This window comes from Mercenaria mercenaria, chromosome 15 (genome assembly GCF_021730395.1).
Source record: "Mercenaria mercenaria strain notata chromosome 15, MADL_Memer_1, whole genome shotgun sequence".
Taxonomy (NCBI): Eukaryota; Metazoa; Mollusca; class Bivalvia; order Venerida; family Veneridae; genus Mercenaria; species Mercenaria mercenaria.
In genome coordinates, this window is record NC_069375.1 from 5125000 (window position 1) to 5142646 (window position 17647).

The 17647-nt window shown below is 35.7% G+C and overlaps 1 protein-coding gene and 1 long non-coding RNA gene across 2 annotated transcripts; one reads left to right on the plus strand and one right to left on the minus strand.

Annotated features, from left to right (window-relative positions):
- Window positions 1–1664: 1664 nt before the first annotated feature.
- LOC123546643 (uncharacterized) lies at window positions 1665–12520 on the plus strand. The gene is made up of 6 exons (XM_053524426.1): window positions 1665–1781; window positions 2183–2296; window positions 2716–2857; window positions 3069–3298; window positions 10621–10773; window positions 11584–12520. Exons 1-6 carry the CDS (start codon window positions 1724–1726, stop codon window positions 11700–11702), a joined length of 816 nt encoding a protein of 271 aa, XP_053380401.1. The 5' UTR covers window positions 1665–1723; the 3' UTR covers window positions 11703–12520.
- Window positions 12521–15519: 2999 nt separating this feature from the next.
- On the minus strand, window positions 15520–16969 carry LOC128548889 (uncharacterized). Its single transcript, XR_008367320.1, has 2 exons — window positions 16906–16969; window positions 15520–15747 (listed from the first exon to the last, which is right to left on the minus strand). It is a non-coding gene; the product is annotated as an uncharacterized LOC128548889 (long non-coding RNA).
- Between the last annotated feature and the right edge of the window lie 678 nt (window positions 16970–17647).

Sequence of the window (17647 nt, forward strand, 5' to 3'; positions counted from 1 at the left end):
ACCCTCACGGAGCTTTATCCTGCCACCTTTACTTTGACATAGAACTTTATAAAAATACTACCGTAAACTGGTGCTTTTGCGTCACTCACTATATATTTCGCATTTTCTGTGTAATTTTGTATTTTATGACTTTTAAGTTCTCTTTTTTAAACCTATTCGTTATCTGTAGTTTAATCACACGATATTTCATTACATTATCAACGAGGAGCTCAGGGAATTTTTCAAGACTATGATATATGATTTATCTACACTAATTTACTGATAAAACGTGGGGAAAAAAGATATGTCTCGCTTTGATTGTCACTTTATGACTTAGCGGTATTTATTTATTTATTTAAGTCTCATCCATATACAATTAGTTGCATGAAATAATATAGTACATTTAAAAATACACTAATTGTAATGGCCATTCTTTTTAAAGACTATCAGTACTTACATATCACTGGCATATACATAAAACCTGTAATTTAAAAAAAAACATTGCTGATAAAATGGTCAACTGTGTGAGTCCATTATTAACATAAAAAGAAAAAAAAAAGATTTTTTTTTAAACTTTGTCATATAAATCTGGATAATAAGATTTATAAGATTTCAATGCAGTGCGACTGTTTTAGTCAAAAGCTACTGTTTATTAACTAATTGTTTAACAATGCACTCACAGATATACAATATTACTATATACTTGCACTAAATAACTTAGTAGTGTGAAGTCGCGAAAACGCGTGGCCAATCGTTCAATAAATGATGTGAACATGAAATTCTATTTTTTCTTAAGATTTAATTACATAACAAAGAAAAGTGAAATATGACATTTTAAAGTATTTTTTATGTGTTCTCCTAATTTGGCATACCTTGGACGGATTATCATGAATAGAATGCGCACTTCTATCGTCACAGTTAGAAAAACCGATCAATTTTATTTAATTATGTCAGTACAACTGGAGAAACATCAGTTCGACATTTTTTCATCTATTATTCCCCTGTGTATCTCACTAAGGCATGGCGTCATCCAAATTTGTATTGTTTTTGGTGCACGAAACTAGTTTGTTATTCAGTACAAGCAACGGGCTACAATAAACATCATCTTACTTGTTATTCCAAAACTTACCGATTGTCATAACGACCAAACTATATTCTGTTTTCAGACCCACTATTTTGTTCACAGGAGATAACTCCTGGAGATATCTAACTGTTGTATGATTATGTCCCTTCTCTTCTTAAAACATAGCCTGGAGACAGATTACATAATAAGTTTTAATATTTTTATTTGTTTTCTAACTTTCTTCCTTCTTGCTTTTACTATCTCAGTAAATTCTATCTATGCTCTGACTATATATGTTTTGAGTAAAACATGATTATACAAAGGTTGAATATCAAAAGTATAAAACCCTTGGCCTACTAAATTCCTAAAATGGACTGGTCCACCTTTAAAGTTTGGGCGGTACCATCTATCATTCCAAGAGGTGTTCACTGAAAATTTACTGACTGACTAGCGAACAGTACAGACCGTGATCAGCCTGCACGGATTAGTAGTATAAGCGTCATTATCTATTTTATCAAATTGAATTGTGTCCTACATCACTATATTACTATGTTGAAATGAGGTCACGAAGGTTTTAAGTGCGAAAGTACCTTTATCTATATCATTTATGGTAAGATTACATATTTGACATTGAGAAATGATCACATGTATGTCAATGTGAACTGTGTATAACCAGAAGTAATGATGGAACTACGGAATAAGGAGAGAAGTGTATTCGTACTTGGATGTTTCATATTAGGTTTCTAAAATGCAATTATAATTTTAGTTGTACTTCATTCAGACTACAGTATTACATGATATAGTGGAGGATGAAAAAGAACCTCTTTCCTTTACATCCATTTTATTGCAATATTGTTGTTATTTTTTCTGTCTCCGAAATACGTATCCGGTCCTTAAAAGCTTTAAGATAGCACGAAAATAGATATATTGCTAAACTAAAATTTTTTTTTTTCGGGTTCACAAAATGTGTTTCTAAAAAGCATGATAAGATATACATTTTTATTATACACAGAGAATGGTTGAGGACATTATTCAGAATGAAGTTTATCCATGTACACCTGTGTTTATTAACGTTTATATTTATAAGAAAGAGTATATAGCTTTAAATTGATACTTACATGCTTACACTATCCTTTACAGCGTGTTACTTGAATTCTGTTGAATCGAATGAACACACAGGACATGGCAACAGGATTAATCGATTTTTGTTTAATAAAGTTGATGAACCAAACACTATTTATTCAAGTGTCACATGTAAGTTAACAATGAAATATGAAACTTTCTTACATTTCTTAATATATCAAACTTGAGAATTTTAGTGTATGACGTCCTCCCCCATCTATACGATAAAAACAAGATAAAAGGAAAACATTAACTGATACAATATATTTTTCTACTCCTAATTACAACAGCCTGGCGTGTTGATGCAAAACAATCCAAACCTGCGTAAAACATCACAGTTTTCTTTGTGGTCATCATTACCATTAAATCATCATCAACATCATCATCATTTTGATAGTAAGCGTTACTTATAATGTAAAATGAATCATTATTATCATCATCGTCGTCGGCAGGTTTTACTTCTTCCAACAAATCTTAACTTCAAAGCAACACTCCTATGTCTTTTCAGATCATTTTCAGGTTTTATATGACATCTACATTATCCGTTTCAGTATGTTGCACATGCAATGACTTTGATAAAACCAACACGTGTTACGAAAAGTGCAGAAATAGAGGAGGCTCTGACTTGTGCTTTGGTAAATTATGTTCTACAACTGCAACTCTTCTCAACGGAAGATTCTATTTAGTTTCGGGGTATGTGAGTTTTATAATTTGGCAGGCTTGAATACTAAGTCAGGAGAGATAACGCCAAGCCATTTCGGTGCTGGATAATGAAAAGGGAAATAATTGTAACACTGGAATTTCTTGGTCTAAACCTAATGATAATATGATGGTGCGAAAACCTGGGTCAAGTTAAGCATAGATCCCTGCATAGATAGTATGACACTTCTACTTTTATATTTAGCTGTGTATCTGAAGACACCTGCAGGCAAGAAAGAGCTATATATGGGAAAAGGCCAGGATGCGATACTCTTGATAAGGGCGTTGTAAGAAATGGAACAAAATGTGGTTATTGTTGTCAGAGTCGTGACGTCATTACACATGGCACGGAGGCAGCGCGCGAATGTAGATACAATCTAGACAGAATGATGGAACATGTGTATGATCAAAATTCTATTATAACAGGCACAACAGGTGAGTGTGCTTGGTCGTATTTTCATTAATTTTGATTATGCGATCAGGATCCTAGTTAAAATTGATTACATTCTGATATAATTCCATCAAGTGTAGGGATAGTATTCAGACGAAATCAGTTCACACGGCATACTGCTTTTTGGTAGACAGGTAATTATCACTTCAACTAGTCAGATATGTGCTATTTCTCAGCACGTCTAAAAAGGTACGCGCCTTTCTTAGTAAGACCGGTTGGTAGTTATCCCGTAACAACGTACAATATATATCATATTATATGAAAATAGCCAGACAGTTAAATGCTTTCTAGAAGAATGGAGATTTCTTGTCACGTTACCTCGCGCAATGTATGCCATCTTTGAACACGGTTAGACAGCTAGGTACTACTCTTAGTAGAAAGGTAAAAGTTACGTAACAATGTATACCATTTTAAACCCAGCAAGAAAGTTCGTTATTTTTTTTAGTCGACAGGTAAATGGTAGGTTACCTCACAAACCTCACAAAATACCGGTATATGCAATCCTTGAACACAGCTTTACAGCTGATAGGTAAAAGTAACGTTTCCTCGCACAACATATACCATATCTGAACACAGCTACGTAGACAGTATTTTACTATTCATAGCAACTAGCGCAATATATGCCATTTATGAACACGGTTAGACAGCCGGTTTCTTTTCTTTTAAAAAAACAGGAAAGTGCCATTGTTCACTCGCACAACCAGTGCAATCTTTGAACACGGCTACTCCTCTATAAAGAGACGGGTAGTTGTAGCGTTACTTATTACAATATATGCCATCTTTGAACACTCAAGGCTGCCTGCTTTTGTTTATAGACTGGTTGATAGTGTCAAACTACCTGTGTAATTTGTATCGTTTTTGAACACCCCTATCTTTTGTTGAATAAAGAACTCTACCGAATGGCAGATCTACATAGTACTTATATGTTTATAAATGACTAAAGGAATGCTATTTATTCATTTATTTATTAATTTATTATACCACATTAACATCGCACTCTTTAAGTGCACAAGTAGTGTTCAAAGACGCTTAACAGTATACAATTCAAAAATACAAACATAAAGATATAATAAAACAAAACAAGACAAACATAATTATACATTTTCAAAAATGTGATTTTAGGATAAAATACTGTTCTACGCTTTAATATGAAAAAAAAAATGTGTCCGTAACTTTGCGAAATGTTTTATAAAGAATGTTTTAGCGTGCGAGTGCAAGTTGCCGGCGTGTCAGCTACCCTATTGTTTGGAAGGTGTTTATCACCATTTCTATGTAACCATTCCGAATTTTTTCAGGAACAGACTATCTATCCACTGTACACTGTAGTTCAATGCGGAATAATTTGCCACCTCTGACGTCATTGTCCTTTCAGACCATAAAATTTGGCACACTCTATAACCATATTTGAGGCAGCCGTGGACATGATCAAAAACTTACAAGTACTCATGCCCAGTAAAAACAGTTCAACATACTTGAAATATACCAATGACGCAGCAATTTACCACGAATAAATATCGGCTGCATGTCTTTATTTCACATCTTTTTACTTAACATGGGATTTGAATGTATAACTGTATAAATGACCAAAACGCAGTATAATATTAATGATATGGTTAGCCAGGCGCTGTAAGGACGCATAGAGCTTACGGCGCATAGAGCTTACACATGAGTTCTATGCGTCAAGCCGTAACGCATAGAGCTAACATAAGCTCTATGTGTCAAAAAATGGCGCATAGAGCTCACGTGATCTCTATGAATAAGAGATGTACCTTTCTCGCGCATAGAGCTTACACATTAATTGTCTGTTAAATCTAACTTAAGTCTAATTTACTTTACGGATAGACGAGGGGTGGGCTTGTGCTGTTGTATCACATTTATATGTGTGGGGATGTATAAGACTAATTTGCAGATTCTGAACAGTTTATATGTAGGTAGTAACTTTAAACACTTTTATTATTTTACATATTTGGTTTCAAAATTTGTAAACTTATTAATAACAGAACCTTAAGACAGAAATATTAAATTCGACATGGAAGGACGTAAGGATTTCAACTGGGTTGAATAGCTCCAGAAGTTAACATACGCTATCAATAAAAATAGCAAATGGATTTTGGGAAACAAATCACCCTTCCAAATATACTATTTAGGAGATGGTGGTTTAAATGTGAAAAGAACGCCTGAAAAAGATTGAAAAGCTGTCAAACAGGAACACTATTCAAAAAGTCGATGAAACTATAAGTTTATACTGTAAGGGAGAACAGGTGTTCATACGTTACTCTTTCCGGAAAAAGCAGAATCCCAAGCAAAAGATACATTTAGAAAGAGACAATTTTTAAAAGAAGCCGAGACGTAAACAAATATCTTGTCGAATTCCCAAATCCCAGTGACCAAGAAAATATCACTAGTTACACATTTAAGAAAAATATGAAAAAGCGAATGCGACATAGATGCAACTCCCATGATGGCACTGCCATGAAGACACGTCCAAAGGAGAAACACCGCAAAAACTTTTATATTGTATTGACGTATGAAAATAATTTAAAGAGATTTGATCGGATCGGAACGAAATAAATGTTCACATGATCCTATCCCAAACGGAAATTGCCAGTCTGATGCAGTGGCACATCAGTTAGGATTGCTGGGGAATTACACTAATGCAGAAGACGTAAGAGCGGTGGTTGCCAGTTATCTTACAAGGCACTGGCTTTATGTCAGAGGATTTTGAAGAATGCCTTGCGCGAATGCAAGTGAACGGTGCATACGGCAACCACCTATGTCTAGTGCTTTTAACGTCTGGTCTTGAACACACAGCTCCAATATCGAACAATGGAGTCTTTTTTGTGACATGAACACTATAACATTTGGTCATTTCCCCGAAAGTGCTGGAATGCATTTTGTTAGTCTTACCGTGGATGACGTTGACTTTGAAATGTATATTCGAGACACCATGAATAACTCAGGAGATTGTATATCATGACACTAAAAGAGTTGCTGAAAGAGCAGACGATAACAGCGTTGAGCCACAGGGTTGAATGTCGCAGCGAAGTGCTGATTATTATTATCAGTCTCTGAAAGCCCAAGTGGAGGAACAAAGGAACAAATCTAGAAAAAACTAGTATAAAAATTTACCGACAGAGATTCTATGTTATATATTCTAACTGTGCATAGAAAAGTTTCCGCATATGAGATTCATATTCGCAAAAGTTAATTCAGGTTTTAAGACAAGACTATTGTTCAGTCTGTTGCAGGTCCATTGCTAGAAATTCACATAGCTTCACATTTGATGGATACTGTACCTAGATACGTTTGCGTCCGCAGGGTAGTGAGAAGGGCTAGAGGTGGTAGTGGTTTAGTGATAGCTATCAAAAGCATAATAAAAGACACCCGTTGGATCAACGCCTGGCTAACATTGAATCAGGTGAAATAGGATGGTACAAAATAATAAACGTCCGTCTTCGAATATACAAGGACTTCCAGTGAAACAGTTATGAATCATATAACATTTATGCATATTTTTCATTTGTCATTGCTATTGAAACCTGTGTGTGATGAAGTAAACTTTGCATGAAAAGTATAACAACCAGGACTTTTATGTATCCATGGCTGTAAATGTTAGTTTCCGACGTTTCTGTTTTTGTTTTTACATACTGTATATGAAAAACACAGAACAAATTTCAATCATCGAGACACGAATAATTGACCTACATAGTACATGTACATAGGGGGATGCGTTTCATAAATTCCAGTGTTACTTAGTTATGAATAAAAATGTTCGTTCAAATTTGCAGTTAAACTGAAGTTCCCCTTGCCGATTAGCAATATGAAACACAATGCCACGGGTAGAGTTTGTTAATTATTATAATCTTGCAGTCATGTGACTATATTCACTGGTTTTGACATCATGTCTTATGAGTACATAAGGCAGACGACCCACAACTGACGCAACATTATCTCGGTAAAAATCGTCTGATCTCGACACCTATGGAATTTCTTTGAAGAGTAAAAACGTTTTTTTATTTTCAAATATTTTTGGCGCTGTTTGTTTCCTCTTTCTGTAAATCAATGAAAGCATATAAAGAATATATTTTTGTTACTGGTATTGAAAAAAAAACAAAACAAAAAAACAAACGTTAATCGGTTTCCGTTGTTCGTTCGGGTAATTTTGGATGACGTCGGAATGTAACGAATTGCAACGAGATGACGCGATGTGATATGTGGATCGTTTACCTTAATATACATTTTATATAGTCATTACATTCCCAATATGTTGTTTTAAATAAGTCTGACCATACACATTTTAAAATCAATAAATACAGTGTTACGTGGCCATATTTTCATATGAACTGTAATTTTTGGCTGGATGGCCAACTCTATAGCGGCCGATGCGCACGCCTTCATGTTCACTAATAGTTATTCGTCAAATAATAATGATGATGGTGATGATGATTACAGTGATGTTAAAAAAAGTCATTGTCCATCATTCACAGATAGCATGAAGTCTCTGTTTTTACAATATTACAAAATATAGCTGGTTGCAGGTTTAAAGTGCAGTCGGTCGGTAGAGCGTCGGAAAGGAGATGACCTAGTCGTGACCGTATTGGCGTCGGAGGCGCACTGATAAGCAAGCCTGGCCAGATCGGTCCGGAAACTGGAAGAGGCAGACCTGTGGAGTATTTCACTTTGATGAAGCTTCTTAGCTGCTGCTGTAACGATTATGAGGAAGAGGAGGAGGAGGAGGAGGATTGCATCTATGTGAAGTGGGATTGACTGGGCGGGATGGGATGGGATTCAGTGGATGTTGCCAGTGTACTCGTGAAGAATGAGTATGATTAAAATTTTATTTACGGGGATGGGAGGGGTAAGTTCCGGGGAGAACAGTACTTGCCGAGGTTTAAAGAATAAATTAAGTTCAGTTAGAATATATGGAACAATATTCAGGTGAAGTTTCTTGCCTGTAAGTGATACACCTTTTTGCTCAATGTGTCACGCAAGCTCCAATAAAGCTTTTCTCAATACATAAAGGGCCATAACTTTACACTCCCTGAGCAGTCGGTCATGTCAAAGCCTAGGTGCGCAGATTTGTATGCTGATATACATTCTTGTAATATTTCAACTTATAACAGGTGGACCATTTATGCAAAGTGCACATGACAAGCCAAAATATAGCAATTTTCAATAAACCAAGGGATATAACTCCGCTTTCATTGAGTGGTCTGGGAATAAAACCCCAGTTGCGCAACTTCACATGCTAAAATATATATTTCTGTAATGTTTCATATCTAAGCTGGAATAGTCAAGGACCACAATTCTGCTTTCCCTGGGCAGAACCTGACGAATAAAACCAAGGTGCCCAAATTCACATACTGATGTATATTCCTGTAATGTCGCATGACTGAAGGTGGAATACTCTTTGCTGAGTGCGTATCACAAACTTTTTGGACATACGGACGTCCATGCGGAAGTTCCTACATATGGGTATTTGTGTGGCTACTCTTTTGTTCTCTGATTTGTTCCTTTAGCCTCGTAAAAGAAAAGAAAAGCATCATAAAAGCCTTACGGAATGAATGGCATCAAAGAAAAAGTACAGTTACCTCTTTTTCCTATAGCCACTTCAGTATGAAAATGAGGGCTCGGAACAACAACAGCAAATATAAGTGTCCCTAAATTGGGGCACAAAAAAGATCTAAGACTTTCTCAGGAAAGATACAAGTACTTATTCCAAAGCCAACCTAAGCCGGAAGTGGACGACCATGCCAAGTTAACTTCTCCCAAATGCTGATGCCAAAAGGCACCGATTTAACGTAATGTGAATTGTCCTCTAGCTTCACGCCTTATATTACCACCATCGCTATCATATTATTCCTTAGTCATGATCTTGGAGGTATGTTTTACCATTAGGCTTGATACAGCATGTATGGCTAGTGAATCGCATGGGTTTGAACCTACATCAGCCAGTCCTTTCAAATGAAAATAAGACTCCTTTCGGATTCCTTTCAATGAGATTATTCAAGCCATATTACTTAGGCATCATCATCCATAAGTAAGTTCTATAAGTGACGATCATGACTTTTCGACGCATAAAGCTTATCTTGCATGTAGCTCTATGCGTCACAGCTTGACGCATAGAGCTCACATGTAAGCTGTATGCGCCGATAGCTCTATGCGTCTCTACAAGGCGTTATTAGCGTTTGTGCCATTTTTTGGAATGGATTCTTTTCATACACATACTTATATAAATCACCTTCCATCAGTACTGTACTTTCAGTACTTTGATCGGGCTGACACTTAAAGTCGCGGGCTAGTATCTTGTACTGTACCCTGTGAAATACAGGCGATATTTGAACATATATTGGTACGCTATGGCCGAATTTTAAGTTTTAAAGGAAACTTCTTTTGGTTTTAATTATACTTTTATGATTATGTCGAATCTGTAGGAAGCAACTGTCTACTAGTTTCATTTTAATGGTGGTAGGCTATGCCGGTCTAAACTTTTGGGGAAATGTCTTTACTCTATAAATATGTAAAATATTTAGAAAGCAACTAAGGCTGGTAGGTTTACTTATTGTAACTAACTAATAAAATGAGCCGCACCATGAGAAAACCAACATAGTGGCTTTGCGACCAGCATGGATCCAGACCAGCCTGCACAGTCTGGTCAGGATTCATGCTGTTCGCTAAAGGTTTCTGTATTTGCATTAGGCTTTGAAAGCGAACAGCATGGATCCTGAACATACTGCACGGAAGCGCAGACTGGTCTTGATCCACGCTGGTCGCAAACCCACTATGTTGGTTTTCTCATGGTGCTGCTCAAATCTTTATTTCTGTTGGCAGTTAAACTATATATATTATTGAAAATGACTTTTAAAATTAGGCACAACATGTCTTAAAACATTTCACACTGCACAAACATAATGTGATATGTAGGTGGACTGTTATTTATTAATAATAACAATTAAAACAAGCCTCCAGTATATTTTAATAACGGCCATTCCATTAAGCTTGTGTAACACAGAAAATATAACAAAAGAAAACACAAAACAAAACACTGCGAATATAACATCAAATTTCCTTCTTAGGGAGTTTCTTGCAACTTGCATCAAGGTTGCGTGTTTTAAACTTATATGACATTTCAATAAAAAACAATGTTAACAAAGTCTATCAAGTAGTTTCTAAGCAGCTATCCACAATTCATGGCAAGTCCAAAAACAACATCATGTCTGCAAAATCAGGATGCAACCTTAATTTGAAATTTTCTAAATACCATTGATAATTTGGACATTTTCTTACAAAGTTTTAATTTTTACAGAACCGACAGTGACATCAGATAGTTGCCAGGGAAATGCATGCTCTGTTTCAGCATCTCACATAGGCACGTCGGCACTACCGACCAAGCACTCATTGGAAGAAATTTGCACAAGCGACGCTGCCCATGCTGGGAAAATATTCTTTCCATATCCCGGTGAGTAGTTTATAATATATGATTAAATTCGTTAGATTCATGCAAATAAGCTGAACATTTTTAGATACTGCTGATGAAAAAGGCTTCTTCAACATTCGACGATTTTATTTGTTTATTCAGAAGTTTATTTCTTCTTAACAAGGATAATTTCGATTGGCATGAAATGTCGTTCGATCCTACGTGGAGAGGCAACATTTTAAAAACTGCATTTCATATCTATAGCTCTACAAACACACGAAGTTAATGTATTCTGTCAAGTTGAATTCATCTTATGTTGACGTTAGTTAAAAATAGGCAATTTTAAAATGAGAACTGGGTATCTTTAAGGATGATAATTCGTATCGTACTGATTTTAACGTGAATTGCAGTGCTATGTGTAGTTTTACATGCAGGCGTGTTTGATTTATCTTAATGTAGATTATACGAAGTAACTGTTCATGACTTTGGGTCCAATATATTATTGTTTAAATATATTTACAAAAATTTTGTGGTAAACCTCTTCAGCACATAGCTGTAGTAGCCTCTAGATAAGTTGTAGTCGAATGCATAATGTTAGACTGGCAACGTTGTTTTTATAGACTAAGTCAAACTACAGATGAATGTAAGTCAGTTCGAATGACAACAGAAACAAACATGTTTTTATTGTCACATGTGTCATAAAAATGCTGATTTGTTTTCTTTTTTGTAATATGTTAATAATAGTTACGATTATGTTTCTATAAAACATGAACAGAGAAAAACAGTTAGTATTTGTATTACAATAACATTGACAATGGTTATCAATATTGTTTCTTTTACATACATTTTCAGATGATGACAGACGCTTTATCGAATGTGATGCGCATGGAAAAGGATACATTTTTCCGTGTTCTACTGGCTTGGTATGGAATGATAAACAACAGGCATGTGTTTATGTTTCGGAAATGTGAATTTCTGATGTCAAAACTGGAAAGCAAGAATCACGTAGTAGCATGAATTAGTTGTTTTCTATTAACTCATTTAACTCTGAATTTATAATGTATTTTTCTTTTCAGAATCAAAATTTACATCATTCTTGGTGTAAACATATCTACGTAAATAAATATTCGTATAAGAAACCGAACAACAACTACTTAGATACATCCTTTGGTCTATATTGATTTAAATTAATTTATTTTAGTCCTCGTCACATTGTTTGTCGATTAGGAATTAACTAAAAGCTTAAGAAAATTTTTCTATATAAAAATCTATATAAAAATCTCAAATATGCAGCACTCGACAGTAGTAATATGACATAAGGCACTGCCTCAGTCGGGAATCGATCAGACTTCAACTCATCCCTTTAACATTTAAAAAAAAAACTGTCTACTAGGGTGTTTAATAACAAGCAAACTGTTGAGAAGCACAATGACAGACTTAAGGTGATCACAACAGCTCACACTGTGCTCAGGTGAGCTAAAAATCATACAAACTGAAAAGTTACTAGATTGCAACTCACTGTTAACAAGACTTAACAGACAGACACACATTAACAATCTATTTGCACCACGGCAGGTTAAGAGCTCAGTCTAGGGAGACATATTAGCCTTCTTGTGGCAGGCTTGGTTTTTTCTATTTGTGTTAATTGTAATTCTGAAATTACTCGTAAAACAAATCCTAATTTTGTTTTTATATACACATCAAAAAGACTAGCATTACACTTTATTTATTGAATAAACTGTTCACATGTTTAAGTTTTATCTGTATACACATTTATGATGATCACAGATCACACAACTTGTTTTATCAATACATGAAATATAGCTGAACTGTGAATAACAACTTTTAATAACAGTACTGGATGCTTTTGTCAGGCTTTGAAATAAGTATTGTCAAAATAAAGAAAACGTGACTTGCTGTAATCTGTATTCTAAAATGTACAATTTCTCTTACAACAAGAACAAATAAACAAGAGGGGCCATGATGGCCCTGTATCGCTCACCTGACATAGTGACATAAAGATCATCAAGATCAACATTCTGACCAAGTTACATTAAGATATGATCATAAATGTAGCCTCTAAAGAGTTAACTAGCTTTTCCTTTGATTTGACTTGGTGACCTAGTTTTTGACCCCACATGACCCTCATCAAGACATTTTGATGAAGTTTCATGAAGATGCAGTCATAAATGTGGCCTCTGGAGTGTTAACGAGCTTTTCCTTTGATTTGACCTAGTGACCTAATTTTTAATCCCACCTGAACTAGATTTAACTTGGCCTAATGATCATCAAGATTAAAATTCTGACAAAGTTTCATTAAGATTAAGATATGGTCATAAATTTGGCTTCTAGGGTGTAAACTAGCTTTTTCTTTGATTTGACCTAGTGACCTAGTTTTTGACCCTACATAACCCAGATTCAAACTGGACCTTGAGATCATAAAGATTAACATTCTGACCAAGTTTCATGAAGATATAGCCTTAAATGTGACCTCTACGGTGTTAACAAGCTTTTCCTTTGATTTGACTTGGTGACCTAGTTTTTGATCCAAGATAACCCAATATCAAAAGTGTCCAAGATTTTATTGAGGGTAGCATTCTGACCAAGTTTCATAAAGATTAGGTCAAAATTGTGACCTCTAGAGTGTTAACAGTCAAACTGTTGAAGACGGACGGACACAGGGCGATCACAAAAGCTCACCTTGAGCACTTTGTGCTCAGGTGAGCTAAACGCTAGAGTTGTCACAGGAGTGACAAATTATACCCTACAATATGGCCTTATCACAGAACTAAGCCAATATCAAAGCAGCATTTTCTTGAGCTATGACCTAATGACCTCAAATTCAATTTCTATAGTTTCATGATCCTCCGCCAAAGTGTTCTCAAGTTGTTGTATGGAAAAGGTTTAAATGTTCAGGGTCATCCTGACCTTTGGAACTCTAAATCAATACAGGTAATCTGCTGGTCAAGACCAACCTTGTACTAAATTTTGTGTTTCTCATCCCAAGCATCCTGAAGTTATTGTCCAAAAACCGTTTTAAAGAACCGTTATTTATTTTGTTGAACTTAACATCACACCGACACAGGATAGGTCATATGGCGACTTTACAGTTTTAATGGTGGAGGAAGACCCCATGTGCCCCTCCGTGCATCATTTTAAAGAACCGGGTCAGTGTGACCTTGACCTGTGACCTACTGACCTCAACATCATTAGGGGTCACCTGCTGGTCATAATCAACCTCCCTAACAATTTTCATGATCCTACGCTCAAGCATTCTCAAGTTATAATCTGAAAAACATTTCACTGTTTTGCCTTATTGTGACCTTGACCTACTCACCTCAAAATAAAACTTGACCTGCATTTCATGATGTGACACCTGTGTACCAAACTTTATCATCCTAGGCTCAAGTTATCATTCGGAAACGGCTCAACTGTTCAAGGTCACTGTGACCTTGACCTTTGATCTATTGACCTCAAATTCAAACAACCTGTATTTTATCATGATACACCTGTGTTACAAAAGCTATGATCCCAGGCCAAAGCGTTTGCAAGTTATCTTTACCTTTGACCTACTGATCCCAAAGTCGAACTTGACCTGTAACTATGTACCAAAAAATATTTAAAGCGGTCAAGCTTTTCATGAGTTATCACCTGGAAGCCATGAAAACCTACTGACTGAAAGACAAACAAGCTTACTACATGGGGGTATAACAGAATATTCTCTTTAAAATCTCATGAAAAATACGAGAACTAGATACCCACGGGCAATATGTCAAGCCCGCCAGCTGTCAAAAGGACTGGGAGTTGTGCATGACACTCCTTGTCTCATTGAGGTAAACATTTATGCCAAATAAAAGAGATTGCAAAAAGTTACAATATAAGTTATTTACAGTAACAACAAAGGAACGTAAAATTTAAAAAACAAATTTAAAAAAAAAAATTAAAAAAATATATAAAAAAAATTCTAAGTCCACACAAAAATCCGCACCAGCAGAGATAGGTCAAAATACACCTGAAAATTGGATGTAACATGCATGTTGTACTACAGAAAAGTAGTCTTGATTTTTCCCTACGACCAGTAATAAAAAAGTTACAAATGTAAGCTATTTATAGTAATTCTAGGATCTTTTGCATGACACTCCGTCGCATGATGATGAACAATTGTGCCAAGTTACATCAAAATCCCTCTATGCATCAAAAAGAAATGCTCCAGACAAAGTCATTTTTGTATCTGACTTTTGACCTCTAAGTGTGACCTTGACCTTAGACCTAGTTCTTCCGTATGACACTCCGTCTCATGGTGGTGAACATTTGTGCCAAGTTACATCAAAGTCCATCCATGCATGAAGAAGAAATGCTCCAGACAAAGTTGTCATTCTTGTATCCTTTGACCTCTAAGTGTGACCTTGACCTTGGATCAAGGGACCTGGTTCTTGCGCAAGACACTCCATCTCATGATGGTGAACAATTGTGCCAAGTTACATCAAAATCCCTCCATGCATCAAGAAGAAATGCTCCGGACAGTCATTTTTGAATTTGACCTTTGACCTGTAAGTGTGATCTTGACCTTTGAGATAGGAACCTGGGGCTTGTGCATGACACTCCGTCTCACTGAGGTTAACATTCATACCATATATAAACAAGATTGCTCCATGCATGTCCAAATTATGGTTCGGACAAACAAATCCGGACGGACGCACGCACGCACGCACGCACATACACCGAATAGACATTTGGACAACTATGTCTTCGCTTCCGCAAGCGGGCTCGACAATAACAAAACCAATGTGATAATACATTATCTCTTAAAGTAACAGAGCTTTGTCAAACACTGCTCTTCTCAAAATAAATTTAGTTTCTAAATAAATCCTGAATTCCTATCCTTAAAAGTTTTTTTTTTTTAAGTTCCCTTGTTCTTCTGTCTTTTTATATTTTCTGGTGTTTCTTTCTTGCTTTTCAAGTATACTGGATTTGTTGACCTTCCATTTTGTAGCTGCCTGCTCTCAAGAAGTGAACCTGTAAAACAGAAATCAAATATTGTAAATTGATAAAAAGGACCCTAACCAACTTTCATCAAGATCCTATGAAAAATGTGACCTATAGAGTGGTCACAAGCAAAAGTTTATCGACGCACGGACGGACGCTGGACGCCGCGCTATCACAAAAGCTCACCTTGTCACTTTGTGACAGGTGAGCTAAAAAGTCAATATCTGAGAACCGCTTCCTCCGGTCACAAATTAAACCATTTGTTGATGTGATTTTTGGTAAATGTTACCTTGCATTTTGGGATGTTGGGAAAAAAATGCAATATTTTTGGATTGGGAAGTGGCCGAATACAGGCCTCTGTCATATAAGGATGAAAAGCCCTGCCGGCTAACAATTTCTGACAAGAAATCATTTTCAAAGTTTTTCTTTCCGGTCAGTTCTATATGGAATTAAATTCTTTGGGTAATTTTGAAAGAGGACCACCCCAAGATCATTCTGTGAAGTTTGGTGTAAATCTGCTCAGTGGTTCTGAAGAAGATTTTTTTACAAATTGTTGGCACATGACGGACATCAACTCATGTTGTCACCCTGTGACAGGTGATTGAGCTAATAATTGTTTAAATTTGCATACATGTATTAAATTTTATGGTTTTGTCCAGAAATGCTTTATCATCAAGAAAATGAAATGGAGTCTTTACTAAGGTCTAAAAAAAATTTGTTTCCGGTAACATGCTAAAATAAATTAGGGTAGGTAGGTCGGAAAAACTTTTTCTTTGGATTTTTTGAAATTATTTTTAGGGAGACTTTTTGGAATTTTTTTTTGTGTCAAAAAATGAATACAAATAGGGGGGTTATGCCTCTAGAGCATCAGTAAGTTGATTTATAACATCACTGTCCATGTTTAAAGCATAAAAAGTTTTTATCAAAAAGTTGAAAAAAAATGTTCTTAAAGACAAAGGCGGACGGACCGTCCATTTAGGGTCTGGCCAACAATTTATGGTAGCTCAGGATACAGGAAACAGACATTTTTTTTTACGCCTAATGTTCCTTGGTATTTGCACTGACTCAATCGCAAAAATCTGTTCACACAAATACTAATTTGTATACAGTATATCATACTTTTTGAATGATTGAAACTGCTTCCTACAGCTGCAACTATATAATAAAGAAACAGAATGACAGAAATACCTTATGAGCCGCAAGCAAGTGGTTTCAGTCTGTCAACAAGCACTTTGGAGCAGTACAACAAGACCAAGATAACTGAAAATAGTGAAAAGGGAGCAAATTAAGGAAACATGGACAACCAGCTATTTTGAAATTTCAAAGGTCTAAGAGCTAATATCCTTTTCGCAGTTTTTCAATTTTCATGCCAATAAGATGATCCCAATTATATCATTGGCATGGCGGGAGAAATTTGTTAAATAAAACTTTTTTTAATGAAAATAAAACAGTAGCAAATGTTGTCAAAATGTATAATGAAACGAAGTAAATGCGGTTAAAAATTTCAGTTTGGAAAAAGAAATGTCACTGTATAAGTAGGTTTGTTTACACGACTGACCAGCCAGAACAGCCAAACATTACTTTAACCCAGTGAATTCCAGGTACCTTTTTGACTTGGTGGTCTATGACCTTCACTTTGCTCGGTATCATTTATTCATTAAAAGGCAAAAACAGACTGGTAAAGCAGCTAGAAGAATCTGTTCTGCCTTCCTCAGTTTAGTATGAACACAGGAGCTGACAAAATGCTACAATTGTTTATTGGTATCTGACGGTCATGGTTCATAAACGTATAACTTTAAACGTATTTGAATATGTGTGCAGTGTACAAAATTCAGATTTCAACTAACCCATGCTGGCAACCAGGTAGAAAATTTTCCGAGCCTGACACCAATTTCACATGCCTGAACTTAAAGCTGAATTTTGAACCATA

Coding starts and splice junctions, on each gene's coding strand:
- LOC123546643 (XM_053524426.1), top strand. CDS start 1,724: ATGATGGAACTACGGAATAAGGAGAGAAGTGTATTCGTACTTGGATGT. Junction 1,782..2,182: donor ACTTGGATGTTTCATATTAG/GTTTCTAAAATG, acceptor TATCCTTTACAG/CGTGTTACTTGAATTCTGTT. Junction 3,299..10,620: donor TATTATAACAGGCACAACAG/GTGAGTGTGCTT, acceptor TAATTTTTACAG/AACCGACAGTGACATCAGAT.